Below are 23,688 nucleotides of genomic sequence, written 5' to 3'. Positions count from 1 at the left end.
CAGACAGGATCAGGAGGGATAATTTACCTTTGTCACGGTCATGTGGGTATAATTTACCATCTGTTTTAATACAGTGCAAGTGGTGGAAACATGGCTGTCACGACGGTACATAATTTTAAGGTGATTGGAGGAAGGTATAGGGAAGATGTCAGAGGTAGGTTCTTTACACAGAGAGTGGTGGGTGCGTGGAATGCACTGTCAGCAGAGGTGCTGGAGTCAGAGTCATTAGGGACATTTAAGAGACTCTTAGACAGGCACATGGACAGCAGTAAATTGAAGGGGTGTAGGTTAGATTGATCTTAGATTAGGATAAATGGTCGGCACAACATTGTGGGCTGAAGGGCCTGTACTGTGCTGTACTGTTCTATATTCTATGATTGCAAAGATTTAAACGCAAGAGTTCTGCTTCAGATTGGCATGGATCCAAAAGGCTGCAGTACATTCAAAAACTTTGGGGGGGAGGGGGGGGGGGGGAATGGGGCAGGGAATGGGGCGTTCATTTGCAAGTATAGTCAAATTACTTTTTGAGAAGCAGGCTAATGACTAGATTTCAAGTAGAGGGGGACAGTATACGGAGATAGAACTCTTATCATAGATAATCATAGAATTTACAGTGCAGAAGGAGGCCATTCAGCCCATCGAGTCTGCACCGGCTCTTGGAAAGAGCACCCTACCCAAGGTCAACAACTCCACCCTATCCACATAACCCAGTAACCCCACCCAACACTAAGGGCAATTTTGAACACTAAGGGCAATTTATCATGGCCAATCCACCTAACCAGCACATCTTTGGACTGTGGGAGGAAACCGGAGCACCCGGAGAAAACCCACGCACACACGGGGAGGATGTGCAGACTCCGCACAGACAGTGACCCAAGCTGGAATCGAACCTGGGACCCTGGAGCTGTGAAGCGATTGTGCTATCCACAATGCTACTGCCCCACGGGCAGCACAGTAGCATTGTGGATCGCAGAATCGCTTCACAGCTCCAGGGTCCCAGGTTCGATTCCGGCTTGGGTCACTATCTGTGCGGAGTCTGCACATCCTCCCCGTGTGTGCGTGGGTTTCCTCCGGGTGCTCCGGTTTCCTCCCACAGTCCAAAGATGTGCGGGTTAGGTGGATTGGCCATGATAAATTGTCCTCAGTGTCCAAAATTGCCCTTAGTGTTGGGTGGGGTTACTGAGTTATGGGGATAGGGTGGAGGTGTTGACCTTGGGTAGGGGGTAGGGTGCTCTTTCCAAGAGCCGGTGCAGACTCGATGGGCCGAATGGCCTCCTTCTGCACTGTAAATTCTATGTAAGATCTATGAATTCTTAGCAAGATCAACTGATGTGGGAACCAAAAAAGGAAGTTAATGATCAGCAGTTTAGTCAATAGACTGTCAAGAGACTGGGTCTCCTGGACAGAATGAAGTTGGAGAGGGCATGAAAGAAGCTAGGAGATAAACTCGAGAAAGTACAATTTCAGGGTTTGTGCTGAGCAGATCCTTAGAGGACATTAAGTCCAGCACGTTCGGGGAACGGAGGGAAGTGGAAAAAGGCAGCTGATTCCACGGTCTTAATTTTAGTTCAGTGATAAATAAGGCCATGAACCCCTCACAAGGTGTGGGTGGAGGAAACCAAGGAAAGGGGTTTCCAAGGATTGTTTACCATTGTGAAAGGAAGTCGGGAGTTAGCAGAGAAATCTGCCTTTTTCACACAACTTCCAAAACCATACTGAAGTTATACATTTGTGAACAGTAATTTGCTGCTCACATTTATGCAGGAAGCAAAAAAACTGATGCATGTATGACATAAAGGAAATACAACTACTTAATTGTTGGGGTTATATTACATGTGACGATACAGATATATTGCATCTGACTCAAAATACATTTAATCAGGAAACTTAAAAAGTTCTCCTTCAGCACATAGGGTTTTTGATGTGGTCATACTAATTTTCAAAATGAAAAGCTAATTTACTGGAATTATTATGAGGATTACGCAATTAAAGCAATTGTAATATTTTGCTAAATAAATATCAAAAACAATTGTAGACGATAGTTGCTGACAGAATTGTGTCCTCCATGATGCAGATCTTTTCAGGACCTGGCCAAGCAAACAGATGTTCCATATGGAACGGTCCTTGATTCAGAAGTATTGCAAATAATCAAAACCAAGGGTCGAAATCCATTTGAGATTGAACAAACATACGCTCATTTGTGGAATATGATAAACAAAACAAATGGTTTGGAGAACTGTGTGAAGAGAATTCATGATGGAATCCAAAGGGTGAGTGAGCAACTGCATGCAAGACTTTATTTACTACAATTTAAATGCAATTTGACTTTGAATGGTCTCAAAAAATATTATTGTTTATAAACATATAATTGCAGCTAATGAAACTGCATTAGATGTATTTTATAATTAAAGAATTACGTACGCGTTTACTGGATAGAAATGTGGGCACGTGAGCAGAATCCAGCTGCACAGACCAGCTTTCTCTCCAGATATGAGTCTCTTTAAAGAAAATAAAAGTGAGTGGCCGTGGTTTATGCCATCAATCTGGTGGAGTATGAATTGATAGAGCCAGCATCTGGCTCTACAGAGATCAAGGCACCATTAAAGGGCGCTCCGTTCAGAACTGAAACTGAATACCCCCCAGCCACCATTACAGAGGTATCGGGGGCTCACCCCTCCCCACACCAGATGATCATCAGAGCCTCCCCCCTCACCGCTGCACCCCCTTGTGCCCGCTTCCACCATGCCTGCAACTTCCCCCTCACTGTTCACACTCTCCCCCCACCCCCCATCACACATAACTGGACTCTCCCCCCTTCATCGGGCTCCCACAAGGGCTCACCCCTGGTTCAGGTTGGCACTGCCAGGTTGGTACAGTGTCAGCCTGTGCTAGGAGGCAGTACTAGGGCATTGCCCGGGCATGTCCCTCTACCCCCGGGGGCCATGCTTATCTTTGTGCCCATGGAGGTATCCCCTCAACTGAATCTCGTTTGGCAAACCTGTTATAAACCTCGCCGATGTGATGTCATATCGGTGAGGTATGAATGTTCAGTGAGGAGGGCTTCTTGTGGCAGGGGGGCTACATTATTAATTTTATTATTAATATTAATTTTTATTAAATAATAAGAAAATTTATTCAAATGTATGACAAAAGGGAGAGAACCTCTTTTCGTCACCAGTGAGGGGCAGGGAAAATCGAGAAATGCGATCTCGCTGGAGAGAATTGCGTCTCCCAATACTCCCTAAATTTTGCACCTGCATTGTCGTTCTCTCTGATGGCAAACGCAGTTTGAAAAATCACCTGAAAACCTCTCATAATTGGGAATGTTTCTTTTTGACAATATGAATTGAAATACAAGTCAAATTCGTTCGCCAATGATGGTTCCAGGACTTCCACTAAAATCCTTCTTGAACAAGAGCTATATATACCCCACTTATTGCTGTTAAAGAGGTGGAGAGAAATTACTTTGAGCAATCAATCTGGCTCAGGCTTTCATGATAGGTCATTGCTAACATCTGCAGCCCACTGGAGCACCATCCTTGCAGTGGACCAGGTGAACGTACATTGTTGGTAGCCACCAAAGTCACCTCACCACTGAATATCTTCGCCATAAGATCTTTCCAGAGATTTGCTGATGACTTCTGCAGAATTTCACAATCTACTGCCCACAAGAGCATTTCCCAGGTAACTGATGCCATGTTTTCCAGGGCCATCACGTACGTCCATTTTGCTACTGATTGTGCCAGTCAGACCAGTGGGTTACTGCATTGGCTGTAATCCCAAGGTACAGGAAGTTCGAGACGACACACATGTGGCAATGAAAGTGTCCTCAGGCAAACTAGCAGTCATTGTCAATCAAGGGAGATTCCATTTCCATCAATGTTCAACTAATCACCGGAAGACATTCATGCATACCTGTCCAAGATATCGCAAAATCTGTCATGCTGCCTTCAATCTGCACCAGTCACATCTTCCGCAGGTCAAACAGAATCAGCTGAGGCGTCCTTGGAAACAAGGGTTATGCTCTAAGAATGTGTTTGACGACACCAGTAAGAAGCACTGCTACTGCCGCAAAGGACATTTTCAGCTGCAGCCACATGAGAACCAAAATATTCGTCAATTGAGAAAACCATTTCTTGCAAGGAAGTGATTTGAGTAGCTGGTCAGATCTGGTGATGTCATTCAGTATGCAACAACAAGGGAGTCCAGAATGGTAGTGGTCTGCTTCGCCTTGTACAGTATTAGCACAGCAGAGAGGACTGGAACTGCAGGAGGAGGAAGCTGAAGGCCTCTGTGAAGAGTAGGCTGACCCGGATGTGGCCAGGATGCCTGTAGCCACACACCTGGATGTCAGAAATGCCCAAGATGGACTCCTAAAGGCACTGTTCAGACACCAATGCTGAATTCATTGCCACATCACTGCCCTCCCAATCGCCCAACACAAATAAATTCCAAGGTCAAAAATCCCTCGATCTCTTTCACTACTTACTGGCCATCCCATTCTTCTCAAAGCTAATGTCCCTTTGGAATTCAGAAAGCAACAATGAAAAGAACAATGGAGACTTGAATTAAAATGAAGAATTAATTTACATTTTCATTTGCATTGAGACAGTGACATTGTTATAAACCCTAAAATGAATCCCTTTGAGCAACTAAAACGTATTTTCCTTTCCCTATTATTTCTACATGGGGCTAGCCCTGTGGGCTCAACAGTGATCAAGGCTGGCTGGTCATTGCTCACACAGCTGGCGTACTCATCCACTGTCCTTCGGCCTGTGAGTGCGCTGTCATAGACTAGACCAGCTGCACTTTTGCAGGATGTGACGATCCATATGGTTTTGGGGAAATGCCTATTTTTTGTTTGTTGGGGTGGTGGTCTCTTTAAGAACTAGGGGCGCGATTCTCCGCAAATGCGGCGAGTCGTAAAGGCTGCCGTGAAACTGGCCGTGTTTCACGGCAGCCTCCGCGCCCCCTCCCGGGACCCGATTCTCCCCCCCGGGCGGGGCTAGCAGTGGGGCCCCGTGAAGCACGGCATCGCGGCCTTAGCGACCGTCGCTAAGTCCACGCGCCAAGCGTCACGACGGCTGACGCGCACGATGACGTCAGCCGCGCATGCGCGGATGATGTCATCATGCAGACGCGTCAAACCCGCGCATGCGCGGGCCGTCATGCCCCTCAGCCGCCCCGCGGACTGATCCTGCGGGGCGGCGGAAGAACAAATATTGCGCGGGTATCGGACCCGCTGCCCGTGATCAGTGCCCACCGATCGCAGGCCCATGCCACCCTTGGCATGGCCGTGGTGCGGCTGTGCCAATCGGTGCCATGGTTGTCCGGGACGAACGCTGAAAGCAGGTGTGATCGCGGCCGTGAAAACGGCTGTAAACTCCGCGGTATTCGGCCCATCGGCCTGCGGAGAAACGCTGTTCGCCATAAAAAACGGCGAGCAGCAATTCGTGTCGGGGGGCGGCTGGAGGGGGGGGGAGAATAGCGGGAGGCCGTGAAAATTGTCGGGAAGGCCCTCCCGCTATTCTCCGACCCGTCGTGGGCAGCGGAGAATCGCGCCCTAGATTTCTTTGAAAGATTTCTTGCTTCTAGTGAATGATCATATGACCATACTGCCTAAGAGTTAACTGATAAAGGGGGGAAAAAGTCAAACAGGAGAGAATTGTAGGGGTGAAGGAGTCCTTTACAAGCCAGTTTTTAGTTTTAGGACAAACTGAGGGCAGAAAAAGTTTCAAGCAGAATTCTGTTGAAAATTCTGTGCTGGCTGGAAAGGTGTAGAATACTTGACAAATGAAGGACTTTACTGACAGTAAGTTGCACTTCTGGGATAGCCAAGCTGAGAGAGTGTCAGAGTTCATAGATACAAGATCCAGAGATAAAGAACATCAGAACCAGGGGAGCTCTGACCCGAGGTGACAATATCAGCAACACTTGTGAACCGAGAGCCGACAACCATGGGGAGAATTGGAGGAGATTTGAAAGAAATACCTTGCCAAAAGTAAAAGACCAAAGAAATCTTTGAAACCATACTCAGACAAACCTTCTAACTTTTGATGAGTACCTGATTGAGCTTATTGAGCGAGTAATTGAATGTGTAGAAGAAACACTGAATTAAGAAATCCAGTTTGAAGTATAAACATCCGTGTTCATGACACTTTTGTTATATTTTAACGTAACGATTTAATATGAATTGTGATTACGGTAGCACAGTGGGTAGCACTGTTGCTTCACAGCTCCAGGGTCCCAGGTTCGATTCCCAGCTTGGGTCACCACAGTCTGTGCGGAGTCTGCACATTCTCCCCGTGTCTGCCTGGGTTTCATCCAGGTGCTCCAATTTCCTCCCACAAATCCCGAAAGACGTGCTGTTAGGTGAATTAGATATTCTGAATTCTCCCTCTGTGTACCCGAACAGGCGCCAGCGTGTGGCGACTGGGGGCTTTTCACAGTAACTTCATTGCAGTGTTAATGTAAGCCTCCTTGTGACAATAAAGATTTTAAAAAAAAATTATTCGTATTCATGTCCTTTGATTTTGTGCAGCAAAATTCTTTTGTTTTGAAAGCCTTGTGGCTTCATTATTTTAGTAAATACTTGGATGTTTAGATTCTTAAAAAAAATAAACCAACACATTCATAGTCTCAACCAAGGTTATAACAAGGGGCAGCCATGGTCACTGGGGCAGGAGGCAACATGTAGGTCTTGGAGACAGAGATGTGCAGAGTGTGCGATGAGAAGTGGAAGCCAATGAGTAAAGTCCACATTTCCTTGTGCCCTTTCTTCATCTTTCGTCCCGTGGTCCACCTGTACTTCTCTGTTAACTAAAAGCTGGAGAGACTGTTGCAGCATTTCACTGAGGCACTGGATAGCCTGAGTGAGACTTGCCACTATCCTATTTAAAGTGACAGAATAAGTGTACAGATCGTTGGTCCAGGTCAACATGTATTGGTTGCCTGCCGTGTCTGATGATCCATTAATGTGACCACCCTTTCCATGGAAAGGCCAGATAAATCGTGGCACTCATGTTTGAGGTGGACTCCTTCAATATTTCCAAGAGTGCACAGTGCCCCTGGAAATAATGACGGCACCTTTTGCATTTCTGTTGCTTGACCCAGATTGTCCGTTTTACGTGGATGAACAATCTGGCTCAGCACCTACGTCCAGCTGAGCAGAGTTTAGAGCGTCGGATGAGGACTCTTCACTTATATTCCTGTTTCCAAATTGCTATGTGCCTAACATGTGAAAACATAGCCAACTCCTTTGGATGCTCTATTCACCTGTGTGTATTTACACTGATGGAGGACATGCATAAATGCGCTTCTGCAGAGAGCACAATTTCCTCTGAGGACTGCTTGATCTCTCCTCCATCAAACTTGAAGAACCTATGTGAGATAAAAGATATATATTAGAACTAGCATGGGGAAAGAATCCAAAATCATAATTTTGTAGATTTTTCAGTTAATGATGGGAGCAAAGCATTATTAGTGATTGTTACCTGCCAAATGGCAGTGTATTATATAATTCTGCCATTATGTTTCTGGAAAACCACATCACTCCATCACCAAGGGACAGTCATTCTTCCACACTGATGATCTCCTTCACAGTGGTCAGGGTGGCAATGGCTCTATGCTCATTCCTAGTTCTTTGCTTCTTGGGGCTCGCCATCCAGAGAGTTGGCACATACTCACCGACTTTGACAAGCGCATTGATATTTCACACTCAATTTAGGTCTGATTGGCAGTAAGCGGGCCTTCTGTCTGCCCTTGGAAGGAAGTCCCGTCTTGGAGAGCTTCCAGTCAATCTGATTGGCCAACAGTTCTCCAGCCCATCCAGGCACAGTCCAGGCACAGTGTTGTAGCTGCCAGAAGAGGTACGTACAGCAATGCTCTGCCTGGAATTAAGTTTCGGGGCAGCGCATGAGGTAAGACCCAAGGGTCTTGAGTACAGGAGGTGTCCTGGGGGAGGTCAGAAAGTGAGGTGTGATCTCGGTGTCGGTCCGTGAGCTAGAGGGCAGGGAGGGCTAGTGGCAAGTTTGGGAGGGGAGAGCACCCCAAACTGAAGGGGTCTTCAGACTTCCCCTGCCTCCCCATTTTACTGCCCGAGATAGAGATTCATACATTTCTCAGTTTTCCATTTTGCTCTGACCCACGCCCGCTAGCCTAAAATTTGAGGCTGGGCGGGAAATGGCCTTTATGTGGCCATAAAGTGGTTACTTAAGGGCCTTACTCAGGCAAAGGGTTGATTTCCCAACTAAGGTTCATGCCCGAAATGTAAAATTCCACTTTTGGAGTTCTGAGCTTTCTTCTCCTGCAAAGAGAGAAAGTATGGGCGCGATGCAACAGCCATACTGCGCCCACAAAGCAGTTCGCTGTGGCGCAGCATGGCTGATAAATGCCAGGAGACCCTGCTCGCAACGCATTGTGAGGTCACGTTAGATCTTGCAAGATGTTGTAATGCAAATCCTGCCATTGTGGGAGGGATCACTTTTTAGTAAATCTGCATGTTAGAGTGAGACAGCTAGTCTCACTTTAATGTGCAGATTCCTGAGTTACCCAAGGCATTAGGATCTCCCCTTTGCCTTGGAGATCTTGGGTGAGTGCCTTTCAGCATTGGTCCCCAGGAATGTACCAGCCACCCGTACCAGCCTCCCCGAACAGGCGCCGGAATGTGCCGACTAGGGGCTTTTCACAGTAACTTCATTGAAGCCTACTCGTGACAATAAGCAATTTTCATTTCATTTGTTTTCAAATGGAGATCAAATGGAGTGGCCCTCAGAGTTTCCCAAGGGATCAGAGGCCCCAGGTGCATTCCCTTTGGGCAGGTGGCACCATTCCCTGGTGCCACTTGGGCACCCTGGCACTGCGAAGGTGTCCAAGTGGCACTGCCATCTGGCAGGGGCACTGTCAGCCTGGCAGTGCTAAAGTCATGCTGATGATCGGGCTGAGTGTGCCCTGCGTGGGTGTTGGGATGTGTGAGGGAGGGCTGGAGACCCTCCAATAGTGCGGTGGGGCCTGGGCTGGATCGAGGGTTGTGTCCGGGGCCTCAGAGGCAGGGGAACCTATTTAAAGATGGCGTCCTGGCTTTTGCTATACTGAGGTGTTCCGGCGAGCAGAGCGCCTCGGTTTAGAAAACAGGACTATGTTTGGCCTTGGCCACGCCTTCCCCGCTGAGGCCCCTTATTTAATGCGATTGCCGTTGGTTGGCCGTGTGTTTCTCGCTATTGCGAGTGCCAGGAAACACGTAGCTGAACACGCTTGCTCTGGGGCTTTATTCCCGCCCTATGTGTGTGGATTGCATAGAGAGGCTGAAATATCAACATTTATGGAAGGTGGCTGTGAGGAATTGGTGTGGCATGGCAATAAGATGACGCTGAGTTGGTCAGATGGAGATGTGAGAGAGAGTAATGAATTCAGCTGAAATGTATATTGGTCTGAGCACAGTAAGAAGTCTTACAACACCAGGTTAAAATCCAACAGGTTTGTTTCAAATCACTAGCTTTCGGAGCACTGCTCCTTCCCCAGGTGAATGAAGAGGTAGGTTCCAGAAACATATATATGGACAAAGTCAAAGATGCAAGACGATACTTTGAATGTGAGCATTTGCAGCTAATTAAGTCTTTACAATTCCAGAAAGAGGGGTAATCCCAGGTTAAAGAGGTGTAAATTGTCTGAAGCCAGGACAATTGGTAGGATTTTGCAAGCCTAGGCTAGATGGTGGGGGGTGAATGTAATACAACATAAATCCAAGGTCCCGGTTGAGGCCGTAGTCACGTATGTGGAACGTGGCTATAAGTTTCTGCTCGGCGATTCTGCGTTGTCGCGCGTCCTGAAGGCCGCCTTGGAGAATGCTTACCCAGAGATCAGAGGCTGAATGCCCTTGACTGCTGAAGTGTTCCCCAACTGGAAGGGAACAATCCTGCCTGGCGATTGTTGCGCGATCTGCATGGTCTCGCCAATGTACCACGCTTCGGGACATCCTTTCCTGCAGCATATGAGGTAGACAACATTGGCCGAGTCACACGAATATGTACTGCGTACCTGGTGGGTGGTGTTCTCATGTGTAATGGTGGTACCCATGTCAATCCACGGCAGGGTTGTGTGGTGTCGTGGTCACTGTTCTGAAGGCTACAAATGATGGTTTGTTTGAGGTTGCGCAGTTGTTTTAAGGCAAGTAGTGGGAGTGCAGAGATGACCTTGGCAAGATGTTCGTCTTCATTGATGACGTGTTTGAGGCTGCGAAGAAGATGTCATAGTTTCTCCGCTCCGGGGAGGTACTGGACGACGAAGGGTACTCTGTTGGTTATGTCCCGTGTTTGTCTTCTGAGGAGGTCGGTGCGGTTTTTTGCTGTGGCGCTTTGGAACTGTCGATCGCTGAGTCGAGCACCATATCCCGTTCCTAAGGGACTTTGTCTGCATAAATGTTTCTGGAACCTACCTCTTCATTCACCTGAGGAAGGAGCAGTGCTCCGAAAGCTAGTGATTTGAAACAAACCTGTTGGACTTTAACCTGGTGTAGTAAGACGTCTTACTGTGCTCACCCCAGTCCAACGCCGGCATCTCCACATATTGGTTTGAGGACAGCTAAGCAAAAACAATCTGAGGAGCAGAGAAAGATCCGGATTTGCTTGCAGCACTGCAGCCAGGTTTTCCAGATGACCCCACAGTTGCTGATCTCCTCTGTGACCATGTTCATGCTCGCTTGGCCAGGTTGGAAGGTCCCATCCTTCTGTCTCTGGCAAAGAGGATCTCCTGCCTTGTCCAAGAATTCTGGAGGAGAAGATGCATCGAATCATTACTGAACTGTTGGGACACCCGGATACTCCTTCTGCCTTGTTGATAAGCACACCCTTCGGCCTTCACGATACTGCTTGTGACTTTGTGACCTTCTCTCAATGATGGCTGCTGGGCAGGATAGTCAGTGTTCTGGTGATGATACAGCTTTAAAAATGGTGCCGCCTCCTCAGTTTTCATCTCCAGCTGGTGAATGGTCAACTGCCCCATCTCCGGGTCTAAAACACCCCTTCCCCAATCACCCAGAGGTCAACTTGGAAATTCTGTTAAATGACAATAGGGATTATTGAATATCATTGAATAAATGCATCCAGCATCTTTCAATTATCATTACATTCACCTACATGTATTAATTTGATGGCCACCCGCAATCTAAGTGTTCATAGAATAGACTTCCTTCCTGTTCATTAAACAGTAATGAAAAGAGTCATGTGTCATGAGAGGAAGTCACCAAGGCCATGCAGCTGCTTTCTACAGGCAAGTCACCGGGGGCTGATGCTATCTCACTGAAAGGGTTAACACTGCTGCTTCCCAGTGCCAGGGACTCAGGTTCAATTCCAGCCTTGGGTGATTGTGTGGAGTTTGCACTTTCACCTTATGTCTGCGTGAGTTTCGTCTGGGTGCTCTGATTTCCTCCCACAGTCCAAAGATGTACAGGGTAGGTGGATTGGCCATGCTAAATTGGCCTTTAGTGTTCAAAAATGTGCAAATTAGATAGGGTTATGGGGATAGGGTGGGGTTGTGAGCCTAGTTAGTGTGTTCGTTCAGAGGGTCGATGCAGACTTGATGGGCCGAATGGCCTCCTTCTGCACTGTGCAAATTCATTGTTTTTAATTCTATGGAAGTATTCAAGGATAGCGGGTCTCACGTGGTTTGGAAATTCATGAGTCTCTTTTGCAATCTAGAACCAAGTATGCCCCATAGATGCCTCCATAACTTATCCCTACAAATTGAGAGGAAGTCGATCTGTGACAATCAATGTGAAATATCACATATTACTTCTTTCAACAGCAGGAAAAGTTCTTGTAAGGATTCTTTTTAATTAAATTATCACTCACCTGTTGGCTCTATATATCCAGAATCTGTGGGCGTGACTTAATGGCCTCGCCGTGCCCAACTTGGTGACGCAACGAGGCTGTTCAATAACGCGAGAGGCTTCTCACGAGATTTGCGATGTAAGAAAAGTCTTGAAAGAGTTTTAATGGAATTTCATGAGACATCGTAATCTGGATCTTGCCCTCGCTGGGCGAGATCCAGATTATAATATTTAAGTGAGCAATTAGGCACATTTAAATAGGTCTGTGATTAATGCTCCCAATGCCCCGGAACTTACTGCCATGCCTGGGAGATCTCGTAGGGTGCTGGTTGGTGCTGGTTTCAATAAAACAACACTTTAGGGGGTCTCCTAGGCCATTTGAGACACCTGGGTGGGTGAGCTCTGGGCACAGTGGTACCCTGGGTCTCCCTCTGGCACCCGGCAGTTTGCCAGTGCCACCTGGGCAACCCTGGCAGTAGGAGGCTGTGGCACTGCCAGGCTGGCAGTGCCAAGGTGCCTGGGTGACAGGTTGACTGTGCCATGGATTGGGCCAGGGGTACCTTGTGTCATGTGAATGTTCCTTTAAGAAAAGTATGTTTTATCAAATGGCTGCAGTGATGTCATTGTATGGGTGGAGCTGGAATGTGATTCTGCTTTTTATTTTCATTATGAGCTGGAAGCTCTTTTTTACTCTTTGTTTTAGTTTCACTTTCAGTTGGAGAGCTGCATTCAAACCAAGCAGATGTACACTGGTGTCTCTCTACGTTGAACAAGGTGTTAAGATCACTTGATAATTTAAAAGTGGCAACTGTTCTCTGTCGGGAATTCAAACCTACTGTCCAGGGACAGAAGCAAAAGGAAGTAAGGGGAAAAGCGCAAGGCAGAGAAGACATAGTCAAAAATCAAAAAGGGCGACAGTATAAGGTACAGTGACTGAGGGGAGCTCAGTGAATAGGCCCAGTAATACTAAAAGGAATAAAACTGGAGATGTTAAGATTCAAAACAGAGGTTAAAAAAAAACCCAACATAAGTGTACTTTACCTGAATGATCATAGATCATAGAATTTACAGTGCAGAAGGAGGCCATTCGGCCCATCGAGTCTGCACCAGCTCTTGGAAAGAGCACCCTACCCAAGGTCAACACCTCCACCCTATACCCATAACCCAGTAACCCCACCCAACACTAAGGGCAATTTTGGACACTAAGGGCAATTTATCATGGCCAATCCACCTAACCTGCACATCTTTGGACTGTGGCAGGAAACCAGAGCACCCGGAGGAAACCCACGCACACACAGGGAGGATGTGCAGACTCCGCACAGACAGTGACCCAAGCCGGAATCGAACCTGGGACCCTGGAGCTGTGAAGCCAGGGTCCCAGTATCGTAGCATTCGGAATAAAGTAAATGAGTTGATGGCACAAATCATCATGAATGACTATGATTTAGTGGCCATTACTGAAACATGGTTAAAGGATGGTCACGACTGGGAGTTAAATATCCAAGGGTATCAAACTATTCGGAAGGACAGAGTGGATGGTAAGGGAGGTGGTGTTGCTCTGTTATTTAAGGATGACATCTGGGCAAGAGTAAGGGATGACATCGGTGCTATGGAGGATAAGGTTGAATCCATTTGGGTGGAAATGAGGAATAGTAAGGCGAAAAAGTCACTGATAAGAGTAGTCTATCGGCCACCAAATAGTAACGTTATGGTGGGGCAGGCAATAAACAAAGAAATAACTGATGCATGTAGAAATGGTACAGCAGTTATCATGGGGGATTTTAATCTACATGTCGATTGGTTTAACCAGGTCGGTCAAGGCAACCTTGAGGAGGGGTTTATAGATGTATCCGCGATAGTTTCCCAGAACAGTATGTAATGGAATCTAAGAGGGAACAAGCGGTCCTAGATCTTGTCCTGTGTAATGAGACAGGACTGATTCATGATCTCATAGTTAGGGATCCTATCGGAAGGAGCGATCACAATATGGTGGAATTTAAAATACAGATGGAGGGTGAGAAAGTAAAATCAAATACTAGTGTTTTGTATTTAAACAAAGGAGATTACAATGGGATGAGAGAAGAACTAGCTAAGGTAGACTGGGAGCAAAGACTTTATGGTGGAAGCAATTTTTGCACAGTGCTCAGCAAAGGTTTATACCAACAAAAAGGAAGGACAGTAGAAAGAGGGAAAATCGACCGTGGATATCTAAGGAAATAAGGGAGAGTATCAAATTGAAGGAAAAAGCATATAAAGTGGCAAAGATTGGTGGGAGACTAGAGGACTGGGAAATATTTAGGGGGCAACAGAAAGCTACTAAAAAAGCTATAAAGAACAGTAAGATAGAGTATGAGAGTAAACTTGCTCAGAATATAAAAACAGACAGTAAATGTTTTTACAAATATATAAAACAAAAAAGAGTGGCTAAGGTAAATATTGGTCCTTTAGAGGATGAGAAGGGAGTTTTAATAATGGGAGATGAGGGAATGGCTGAGGAACTGAACAGGTTTTTTGGGTCGGTCTTCACAGTGGAAGACACAAATAACATGCCATCGACTGATAGAAATGAGGCTATGGATGAGGTGAGGATCTTGAGAGGATTGTTATCACTAAGGAGGTAGTGATGGGCAAGCTAATGGGGCTAAAGGTAGACAAGTCTCCTGGCCCTGATGGAATGCATCCCAGAGTGCTAAAAGAGATGGCTAGGGAAATTGCAGATGCACTAATGATGATTTACCAAAATTCACTAGACTCTGGGGTGGTGCCGGTGGATTGGAAATTAGCAAACGTGACACCACTGTTTAAAAAAGGAGGCAGGCAGAGAGCAGGAAATTATAGGCCAGTGAGCTTAACTTCGGTAGTAGGGAAGATGCTGGAATCTATCATCAAGGAAGAAATAGCGAGGCATCTGGATAGAAATTATCCCATTGGGCAGACGCAGCATGGGTTCATAAAGGGCAGGTCATGTCTAACGAATTTAGTGAAATTTTTTGAGGACATTACTAGTGCAGTAGATAATGGGGAGCCAGTGGATGTGGTATATCTGGATTTCCAGAAAGCCTTTGACAAGGTGCCACACAAAAGTTTGCTGCATAAGATAAAGATGCATGACATTAAGGGTAAAGTAGTGGATAGAGGATTGGTTAATTAATAGAAAGCAAAGAGTGGGGATTAATGGGTGTTTCTCTGGTTGGCAATCAGTAGCTAGTGGTGTCCCTCAGGGATCCGTGTTGGGCCCACAATTGTTCACAATTTACATAGATGATTTGGAGTTGGGGACCAAGGGCAATGTGTCCAAGTTTGCAGATGACACTGAGATGAGTGGTAAAGCGAAAAGTGCAGAGGATACTGGAAGTCTGCAGAGGGATTTGGATAGGTTAAGTGAATGGGCTAGGGTCTGGCAGATGGAATACAATGTTGACAAATGTGAGGTTATCCATTTTGGTAGGAATAACAGCAAACGGGATTATTATTTAAATGATAAAATATTAAAGCATGCCGCTGTGCAGAGAGACCTGGGTGTGCTAGTTCATGAGTCACAGAAAGTTGGTTTACAGGTGCAACAGGTGATTAGGAAGGCAAATGGAATGTTGTCCTTCATTGCCAGAGGGATGGAGTTTAAGACTAAGGAGGTTATGTTGCAATTGTATAAGGTGTTAGTGAGGCTACACCTGGAGTATTGTGTTCAGTTTTGGTCTCCTTACTTGAGAAAGGACATACTGGCACTGGAGGGTGTGCAGAGGAGATTCACTAGGTTAATCCCAGAGCTGAAGGGGTTGGATTATGAGGAGAGGTTGAGTAGATTGGGACTGTACTCGTTGGAATTTAGAAGGATGAGGGGGGATCTTATAGAAACATTTTAAATTATGAAGGGAATAGATAGGATAGATGCAGGCAGGTTGTTTCCACTGGCGGGTGAAAGCAGAACTAGGGGACATAGCCTCAAAATAAGGGGAAGTAGATTTAGGACTAAGTTTAGGAGGAACTTCTTCACCCAAAGGGTTGTGAATCTATGGAGTTCCTTGTCCAGTGAAGCAGTTAAGGCTCCTTCATTAAATGTTTTTAAGGTAAAGATAGATAGTTTTTTGAAGAATAAAGGGATTAAGGGTTATGGTGTTCGGGTCGGAAAGTGGAGCTGAGTCCACAAAAAGATCAGCCATGATCTCATTGAATGGCGGAGCAGGCTCGAGTGGCCAGATGGCCTACTCCTGCTCCTAGTTCTTATGTTCTTATGTCCATATTAAAAAGTGTAGGGCTTATGGATATTGTTAGGAAACTTACTGGGTGTAACCTTTCGAGTACTGTATATTTTTGGGGGAGGTTATCAGTGGTAGTTGATAAGATGTTTGCTGTGTATTTATAAAATGTTAACTGGATTCATAGAATAAACATTGTTTTGTTTTAAAAACACGTTAGATCTCTGTTGCATCACACCATTAAAATGGGCCCTTGTGTTACCCATGACAAAAATCTATTAAATGTTGTGAGTCTGGTGAACTCTATGTTATACTTTGGTGTTCTCTAAACCTTGGCCCATAACACTTGCCCTCAAGAGGTGGGGTGAGAGAAGGGTCGAGATTCTTGTAAGAGGTAAGTTAGGTGATGTGGGGTGGTGGTCCGGTGGTGGTCCGGAGGCCTTGGTGGCCTGGCTAAGGATGTTGAAAAATCAGGGTGGTATATAAAAATGGCACCCTGATCTGCAAATACTCTTCCTGCACTGAGCTCGTTAGTAAAGGAAATGATGTAAGTGCAGCCTCGGCTGGGCATTCCTCACCAAGGCCAAAAAAAAGCAAAGTGGTAGTAAATAGCAGTGTCCTTCTTGCTGCTGCAGGCTCCAAGAAACACCCTGCGGGGCAGCACGGTGGCGCAGTGGTTAGCACTGCTGCCTCACGGCATTGACGTCCCAGGTTCGATCCCGGCTCTGGGTCACTGTCCGTGTAGAGTTTGCACATTCTCCCTGCGTGGGTTTTCCCCCACAACCCAAAAGTTCTGCAGGGTAGGTGGATTGGCCATGCTAAATTGCCCCTTAATTAGAAAAAATTCATTTGGTACTCTAAATTTATAAAATAAAAAAAGAGAAACGCCCAGCTAAACGTGCCCAAAACGGGACTCTGTTTCTGTCCCATTAAATCACGCCCAGTATATTCTATGCAACACAGGAAATAGTTGTTATGTGTCTTAGGTCCAACCATCTTCAGCTGCTTCATCAATGACCTTCCTTCCATCAAAAGGTCAGAAGTGGGGATGTTCACTGATAACTACACAGTTTACAGCACCATTCCTGATACTCAGATACTGAAGCAAATACATATCCAAATGTAGCAAGACCTGAATAATATTCAGGCTTGGGCTGACAAGTGGCAAGTGACATTTGTGCCATGTAATTATCATCTCGAATAAGAGATAATCTAATAGTCGCATCATGCCATTCAGTAGCATTGCCATCGTTGAATCCTCCACTATCAATATCCTGAGGATACCATTGACCAGAAACTGAACTGTACTAGCCATTTTTATACTCTGGCTACAAGAACAGGTCAGATGCTAGGAATCCTGCAGCGACTAACTCATCTCCTGATTCCTCAAAGCCTGTGCACCACCAATAAGGCACAAGTCAGGAGTGTAATGGAATTCTCTCCACTTGCCTGGATGAGTGCAGCTCCAACAACACTCAAGAAGCTTGACACCATCCAGGACAAAGCAGCCTGCTTGCTAACCCTTCCACAAACATTTAATCCCTCCATCACTGACGAGCAGTGGCAGCCATGTGTACCATCTACAAGGTGCACTGCAGGAACTCATTAAGGTTCCTCAGGGAGAACTATCCAAACCCACGACCACTACCATCAAGAAGGACAAGGGCAGAAGATACCTGGGAAAACCACAGCTTGGAAGTTCCCCTCCAAGTCACTCACCATCCTGACTTGGAAATATAGTGCCGTTCCTTCATTGTCACTGGGTCAAAATCTTGGAACTCCCTCCCCAACAGCACTATGGGTGTACCTACACCTCAGTGACCGCAGCGGTTTAAGAAGGCATTTTCTCAAGGGCAACTAGGAATTGGCAATACGTGGTCTAGCCACCAAAGTCCACATCCCGTAAAAATGACTTATAAAAACTCCCTACACCTGACAAACAGTGGCAGCATTGTGTACCACCTGCAAGATGCAATGCAAGAACTCACAAAGTCTCCTTAGACAGCACATTCCAAACACAAGACTGCTGCCATCTAGGACAGTTCCAAAGTGCCACAGCAAAAAACCTCACCGACCTCCTCAGAAGACAAATATGGGACATAACCGACAGAGTACCCTTCGTCGTCCAGTACTTCCCCGGAGCGGAGAAACTACGACATCTTCTTCACAGCCTTCAACGTGTCATCAATGAAGACGAACATCTTGCCATCGGATGCCTTTCCTGTCACCAACGGCACCGGGCAAGGCTGCGCATTGGCTCCAGTTCTGTTTGCCATATACTTATCAATTAATGCTCCATAATGCACTCAAAGATTTTGACACAGGAATACCGCAATCAATTCAGGGTAGGTGGCAACCTCTTCAATTTGCAAATGCTCAAGGTTTCCCCAAAGGTTACTGAATAGCAACTGAGTGAATTTTCACGATTAACAACATACTCCTTTCAGTACATAATTGTTAATGCCTTGTAAGTATTCACTCTAATAACACTACAGTAGATGATGAAGTCAACCATCACCTGACAAAAGCAAGCTCAACATTTGGAAGGCTCACTGAGCTTTCAGACCAGAAAGAGCATGGATTTTCTCAGAACAAAGATCAGAGAGAGGTTCTTACATCACTTCTTCGTGGGTGTGAGTCTTGAACAACCCATCAGCATTTCATTAAACAACCAGAAGCATTCCATCTTCGCTGTCTGAGATATTTCTTGAAAAATACTTGTCATTGAGAGCAGCTTCAACAGAGCTCAGTTTCACTGGGTCAGTCACATGGTTCGCAAGGAGTTTTCCCACAAATCAAAGGCAGCACAGGAACCCAGACTTAGGACATCGCAAAAATTGATCTGAAGACAATCTGAAAGCCAACCTCAGAGATTGCAGGCTGGATCGTAATACATGGGGGGGGGGGAAACAACCTGGTCAGACCCAAATGGAGAAGTCTCCATTATCAAGTGATTTATGACATTTGAGTTAAGTACCTTCTGGACAAGCAAGCATGGCACAAAGCCAATGCCTTCATCTATCCCTCCAAAATGGACATCAAATGCAGCATTTGCAATCAGTTATTCAGATCAAGATTTGATCTGATGTCACATATGGGACAACATCAAAGTGGACTGTAAACTTTATTTTCTGAACACTTGCCCATCGAAGTGACAGGAGAATCCACCATCAATGAAAGGAGCCATTTGGTCATGTCCAGGAAGATCTTTCCAGCCATGTTCAGAATATACTAGGCAATAATGTTGAGATGAAGGATTTACTAAGTGGCAGGTGCCATCAGAATCTCATTGGTAAACTCAAGTCAGCCCCATTGATGTCATAAGAAAAGAACTTGGTTTAAAAAGTAATATTCCCTGACAATCCAGTTTTTTTTTGCTGTAACATGTAAATCCCGTTGTTCATTCCTTTGAAAAAAAGGACTTTCCTTAAAACCGGTATTGTGTTGTTCATCCTGAAAATTATAGTAAAATAGTCAGAGATGGTCAAATAAAAAGGTGGATTTACTCTGCCCCGCCCGCCCCAAATAACAATCACCCCAACCAGGCAAGCCTCTGACAATTATTTCCAACCCAATCACTTTCATTCTATAAAACCAACATTTCTGGTAAATTGCTATTATGTAAATTTGAGATTTACCTGGAGTTGCTTCTCTGTAGAAAGATGATACAGCCTCATCTTGGCAATTAGTAGTGACCAAATGTTTGAGTGATTTACTGCAGAGTAGTTAATCTGACAACTATCACTTAAGAAACTTAAGTATATTTAAATTGATAGACAGCCATAACATTTATGGACACTTTTTACTGCACTGAGCTGGTTTGGAGTGTGACTGTAGGGGATGGCAAAGTTTCAAGACTTTTTCTTTGGTGAAGCATAAACAAAGAAGGCAGAGCTCCATGGCCATACACAAGTATCTGTAGCATTGTCAGTACACACACACCTCCTTGATTGGACCTGATGTATTCAGTCTGCTTTGAATACAGGTGCACCTGTCTATACTCATCCCTCAAGCTCTTCCTCATACTGAATTACCCTGAGGGCTTACAGCAGGTGATAAAAGAGATGATAATCCGATGCACTGTGGGTTATTGTCAGTCAAAAGGTCTAAAGGAAAAAAAACAGCTGTAACCTATAAATTGGCCAACGGATGCACCTAAAGAGCTGCCAGTTTGATTTATCCAGTCAATACGCATATTAAAGTCACCTATGATTACTATTGTGTCCTTCTCCCAAGCCCATATTATTTCTTGGTTTATACTATGCCCCACTTTGGAAGTAAACTACCAAGCAGGTTTTCCCTTATGTTTCATATCCACCCAGTTTGATTCCACATTTTGGCCTTTAGTGCCAATATCATTTCTTAATACAGCCCTGATGTCATCTTTAACCAATAAAGAAACTCCACCTGTTGTTCCATCCTGTCTATCCTGTCTATCTTTGCATTTGGTTAAGGACTACTGTTTGTGTTTTTTACAATATTGTATAAAATGCTAACACTTTAATAAAAGCATTTTCAAAATAAAAACTCCGGGAGGGAGTGCAAGAGTCAGAGGTTGGTCTAACACATCAAACAGGTGCAAACTGTAAAATTCCATTACCTTCCAATTCTCTTTGGATCAAATAAAAATGATCAACCTTTGTCCCTACATATGCAAATTGTCCAACAAACAAATATTTATCTGGAATTAGTTTAGTGATAGGCCCGTAGCTGATAGGAGTTAACAGTATCTGTATTTTATGGTTGATTAGTGTTGAATTAACTAGCTGACACACGTTGTAATAGGCAGAGATGATATCACATAGCAAATATGTATTGTACAGTCCACAACAAATTACTTGTTCATCGAAGTAAGCTTTCCTGTTGTGTATAGAATTTAAGCAAAGATGTATCATACCTACAAATTAGGAACACCAGTTGAAAATAGAAAATGCAGAGGGATTTTTTTAATTGAAAGTGCAGTTGGAACAGACTGCCAACATGATAATAGAATGGGTGATATTACTGGTTTTTGAAGAAGCAAATGGGATACAGTGTTATTATAAATGCATCAAGGGAATATTTTGAGTAGGTGACTGAATGGACTAAGTCTTTTCCAGCATAGAACTGTTACTATCCATTCCTAATTCTAATGATCCTCCTCATCTATCTCAGGAGAAGAATAATGAGGACCTGGCTCATCAAATGCCCATGAAAATCCACCAATGTGGGATCCCATGAATGTAAAGCTGTGCATCTGGATCTATGTCAATGAACAGACTCAAAATAGGAAACGGTGCAGCTAAATTAGCAAGACCAAGTCAAATTAGCAGGATTTCAACCAGGAAGAATGTCCTTGGAGAAATTGAGGAGAACAGTGACAGTCAGTCATAATAGGTTTAATTGGATTTTGTGTTCCTCAACTTCCTGGTGATTAACTTGGGTTAATAGAAATCTCCACAACATGAGGTCTCAATTTACTCCAGGCTAAATTAAATTCAGCACACCAACAATATATATGACTCTTTAGCAGGAATTGAATCTTCGTGAGCGTAGTCTGATGTAGGTTAACCATAAGAATATGCACTTTTTCCAATAAACTTACAGTATTCTATGCAGGTTGCCTGGAACAACTGAACTGAAATATATTGTTTCACTGGTCAAACTGAGCTATTTTCTGCTGTTTAGATGGCCTCTTTCATATTCCTTCTGAATATTATAACATTTGCCTCAGAATCTGACTAGTCCTTCACTGCAAAACACACACATTTTGCCTCTCTACTGTAGAGTTCAACTGACCTTAACTGTAGTGTCTGAACATAATTAGGTGGATTTTTACAAATAACCAGCTCTGCTGCTCTGTCTAATATGGATAATACTCAAATCTTCCTCTCAAGAGAAGCATGGATAGAGTAGATAGGCAGGCACTCTTTCCCAGGGTGGAAGGGTCAGTCACGAGGAGCCATACGTTTAAGGTCCATGGGGCAAAGTTTAGAGGAGATGTGCGAGGCAGGTTTTTTACACAGAGGGTGGTGAGTGCCTGGAACGCGCTGCCAGCGGAGGTTATGGAAGCAGATACATTACCGTTCAAAAGACATCTCGACCAATATATGGACAGGGTGGATATACAGGGATACGTCACTAGGAAGTGCTGAGCGTTTTGGCCAAGGGTGGTATCATGACGGGTACAGACTTGGAGGGCCAAAGGGCTTATTCCTGTGCTGTATTGTTATTCGTTCTGTGTAATTCAAAAGGTGCAAACTGTGAAGTATACTGGCAGAGACAGAATTAATCTATTGAAATAATTGGTTCATATTGGTGATTTTTCATTCTCTGTGATATAACAAACGGAGAAGTGACGGCAATTAATTTTCCAACTTTTCTATTGGATAGGAAAGTGATAAGAGGCTTTGTTTCTTAGTCCATGTGACAAGAGCATATCAGGTGCTACAATATGCTACCATCTATTGTGAGAGTGCACTGTTGTTTTGGCTTTGAGGCACCAATCTTGCATGTTTTTAATGGTGTTCAGGACCATGTGGAATCCAGCATGATAAAATTAATGCTGTTTGCTGATGAGGTTTAGCTAAACAAATGGATCATCCTTTCTGTCAGTGTATAAGCAGCTGTATGCATCCACAGAGTTAGCCAGAGTCTTCAGCACTGCTATTTCCTTGATCAATCTAGGAAGCCAGTTAGACCGTGGACAATTATTATTACTTGCATCAAATAAGATGTCGATCTAATTGCAAGTTTATCTGGAGCCAAGCTAGTTGACTGCATATTGAAGGAGCTGGAAAAATCTATTAATCATAGATTTAATATTGTAAATGGCAAGCAATCAGTGATTGTGAAATTATCCATGAGAATGGATGATCATTTTTATTTCAGTCTTCTACTTTGAAAGTATCTGGGCCATAAAATGCTGACTGGATAATTAGTTTCCAATACTTTTTGAGATGATAGGAGAATTTTATTTCATGATCAGATAATTTTAGCTTTACAATTAAATATTATGAACAAATGAATTCCAATTGGATTAATTGGGTTAGGAATTTTGGTCCAGAATGTGGGTGGGATTACCAAGCGACCCACCGTATATTTCTTGGCAGCGGGAGATGGCCATTAGGCTAGCGAGGGGTGTTCTGGTTCTGTCGTTGTCAACATGATTTTGGGTTGAATGCACCCCTGCCCATCAGAAAACCTGTGGCGGGGGGGGGGTGGGGAAGAGATGGGGGGGCTGTTGCTGTTGTATTTTATGAGGGATAAGAACATTACATCATTATTCAGCGTCATTTGTGATAATCTCGGTCAAATCAAATAATGCAAAACTCACTGTTGTACCACATAAAGTATTTTTGATTCGTTCAGTAATCAAGGCTATTATTTTGGCTCAGAAATGATTTCCACAAAATATGGCACAGTAAATCAGCCACATACGTATCTACTTCATTTATTAAAGTGATAGGGTCTAGATTTTCCGATAAAGCAGTATATTATTAGAGAAGCATAGAACCTGGCAGGTGTGTCGTCCTTAACCTGTGCTGCTTCATCTAGTTCAGTGTCACATTCAGGATGGATTTCTAAGAGCATTTACCAATGTTCTATTTGGTGTTAATGCATGTAATCAATGGCATTCAAAATCCCATGGAATCATTATTATAAAACTACTTGTAATTGCTCGAGCTC

At 44.5% G+C, this 23,688-nt stretch overlaps 1 protein-coding gene across 1 annotated transcript in view; it reads left to right on the top strand.

The window, feature by feature from the left end:
* LOC119965205 (glutamate receptor ionotropic, delta-2-like) overlaps positions 1-23,688 on the top strand; it is a 591,162-nt gene that overhangs the window by 512,848 nt on the left and 54,626 nt on the right. Inside the window, exon 13 of the mRNA XM_038795644.1 lies at positions 2,075-2,270. Coding sequence (XP_038651572.1) covers positions 2,075-2,270 — 196 coding nt within the window. The remainder of the gene's footprint in view (positions 1-2,074; positions 2,271-23,688) is intronic.

Source organism: Scyliorhinus canicula, chromosome 4, assembly GCF_902713615.1.
Source record: "Scyliorhinus canicula chromosome 4, sScyCan1.1, whole genome shotgun sequence".
NCBI classification, from domain to species: domain Eukaryota; kingdom Metazoa; phylum Chordata; class Chondrichthyes; order Carcharhiniformes; family Scyliorhinidae; genus Scyliorhinus; species Scyliorhinus canicula.
The sequence above is the reverse complement of the archived record's forward strand: the minus strand, read 5'-3'. Positions and strand labels throughout refer to the sequence as shown.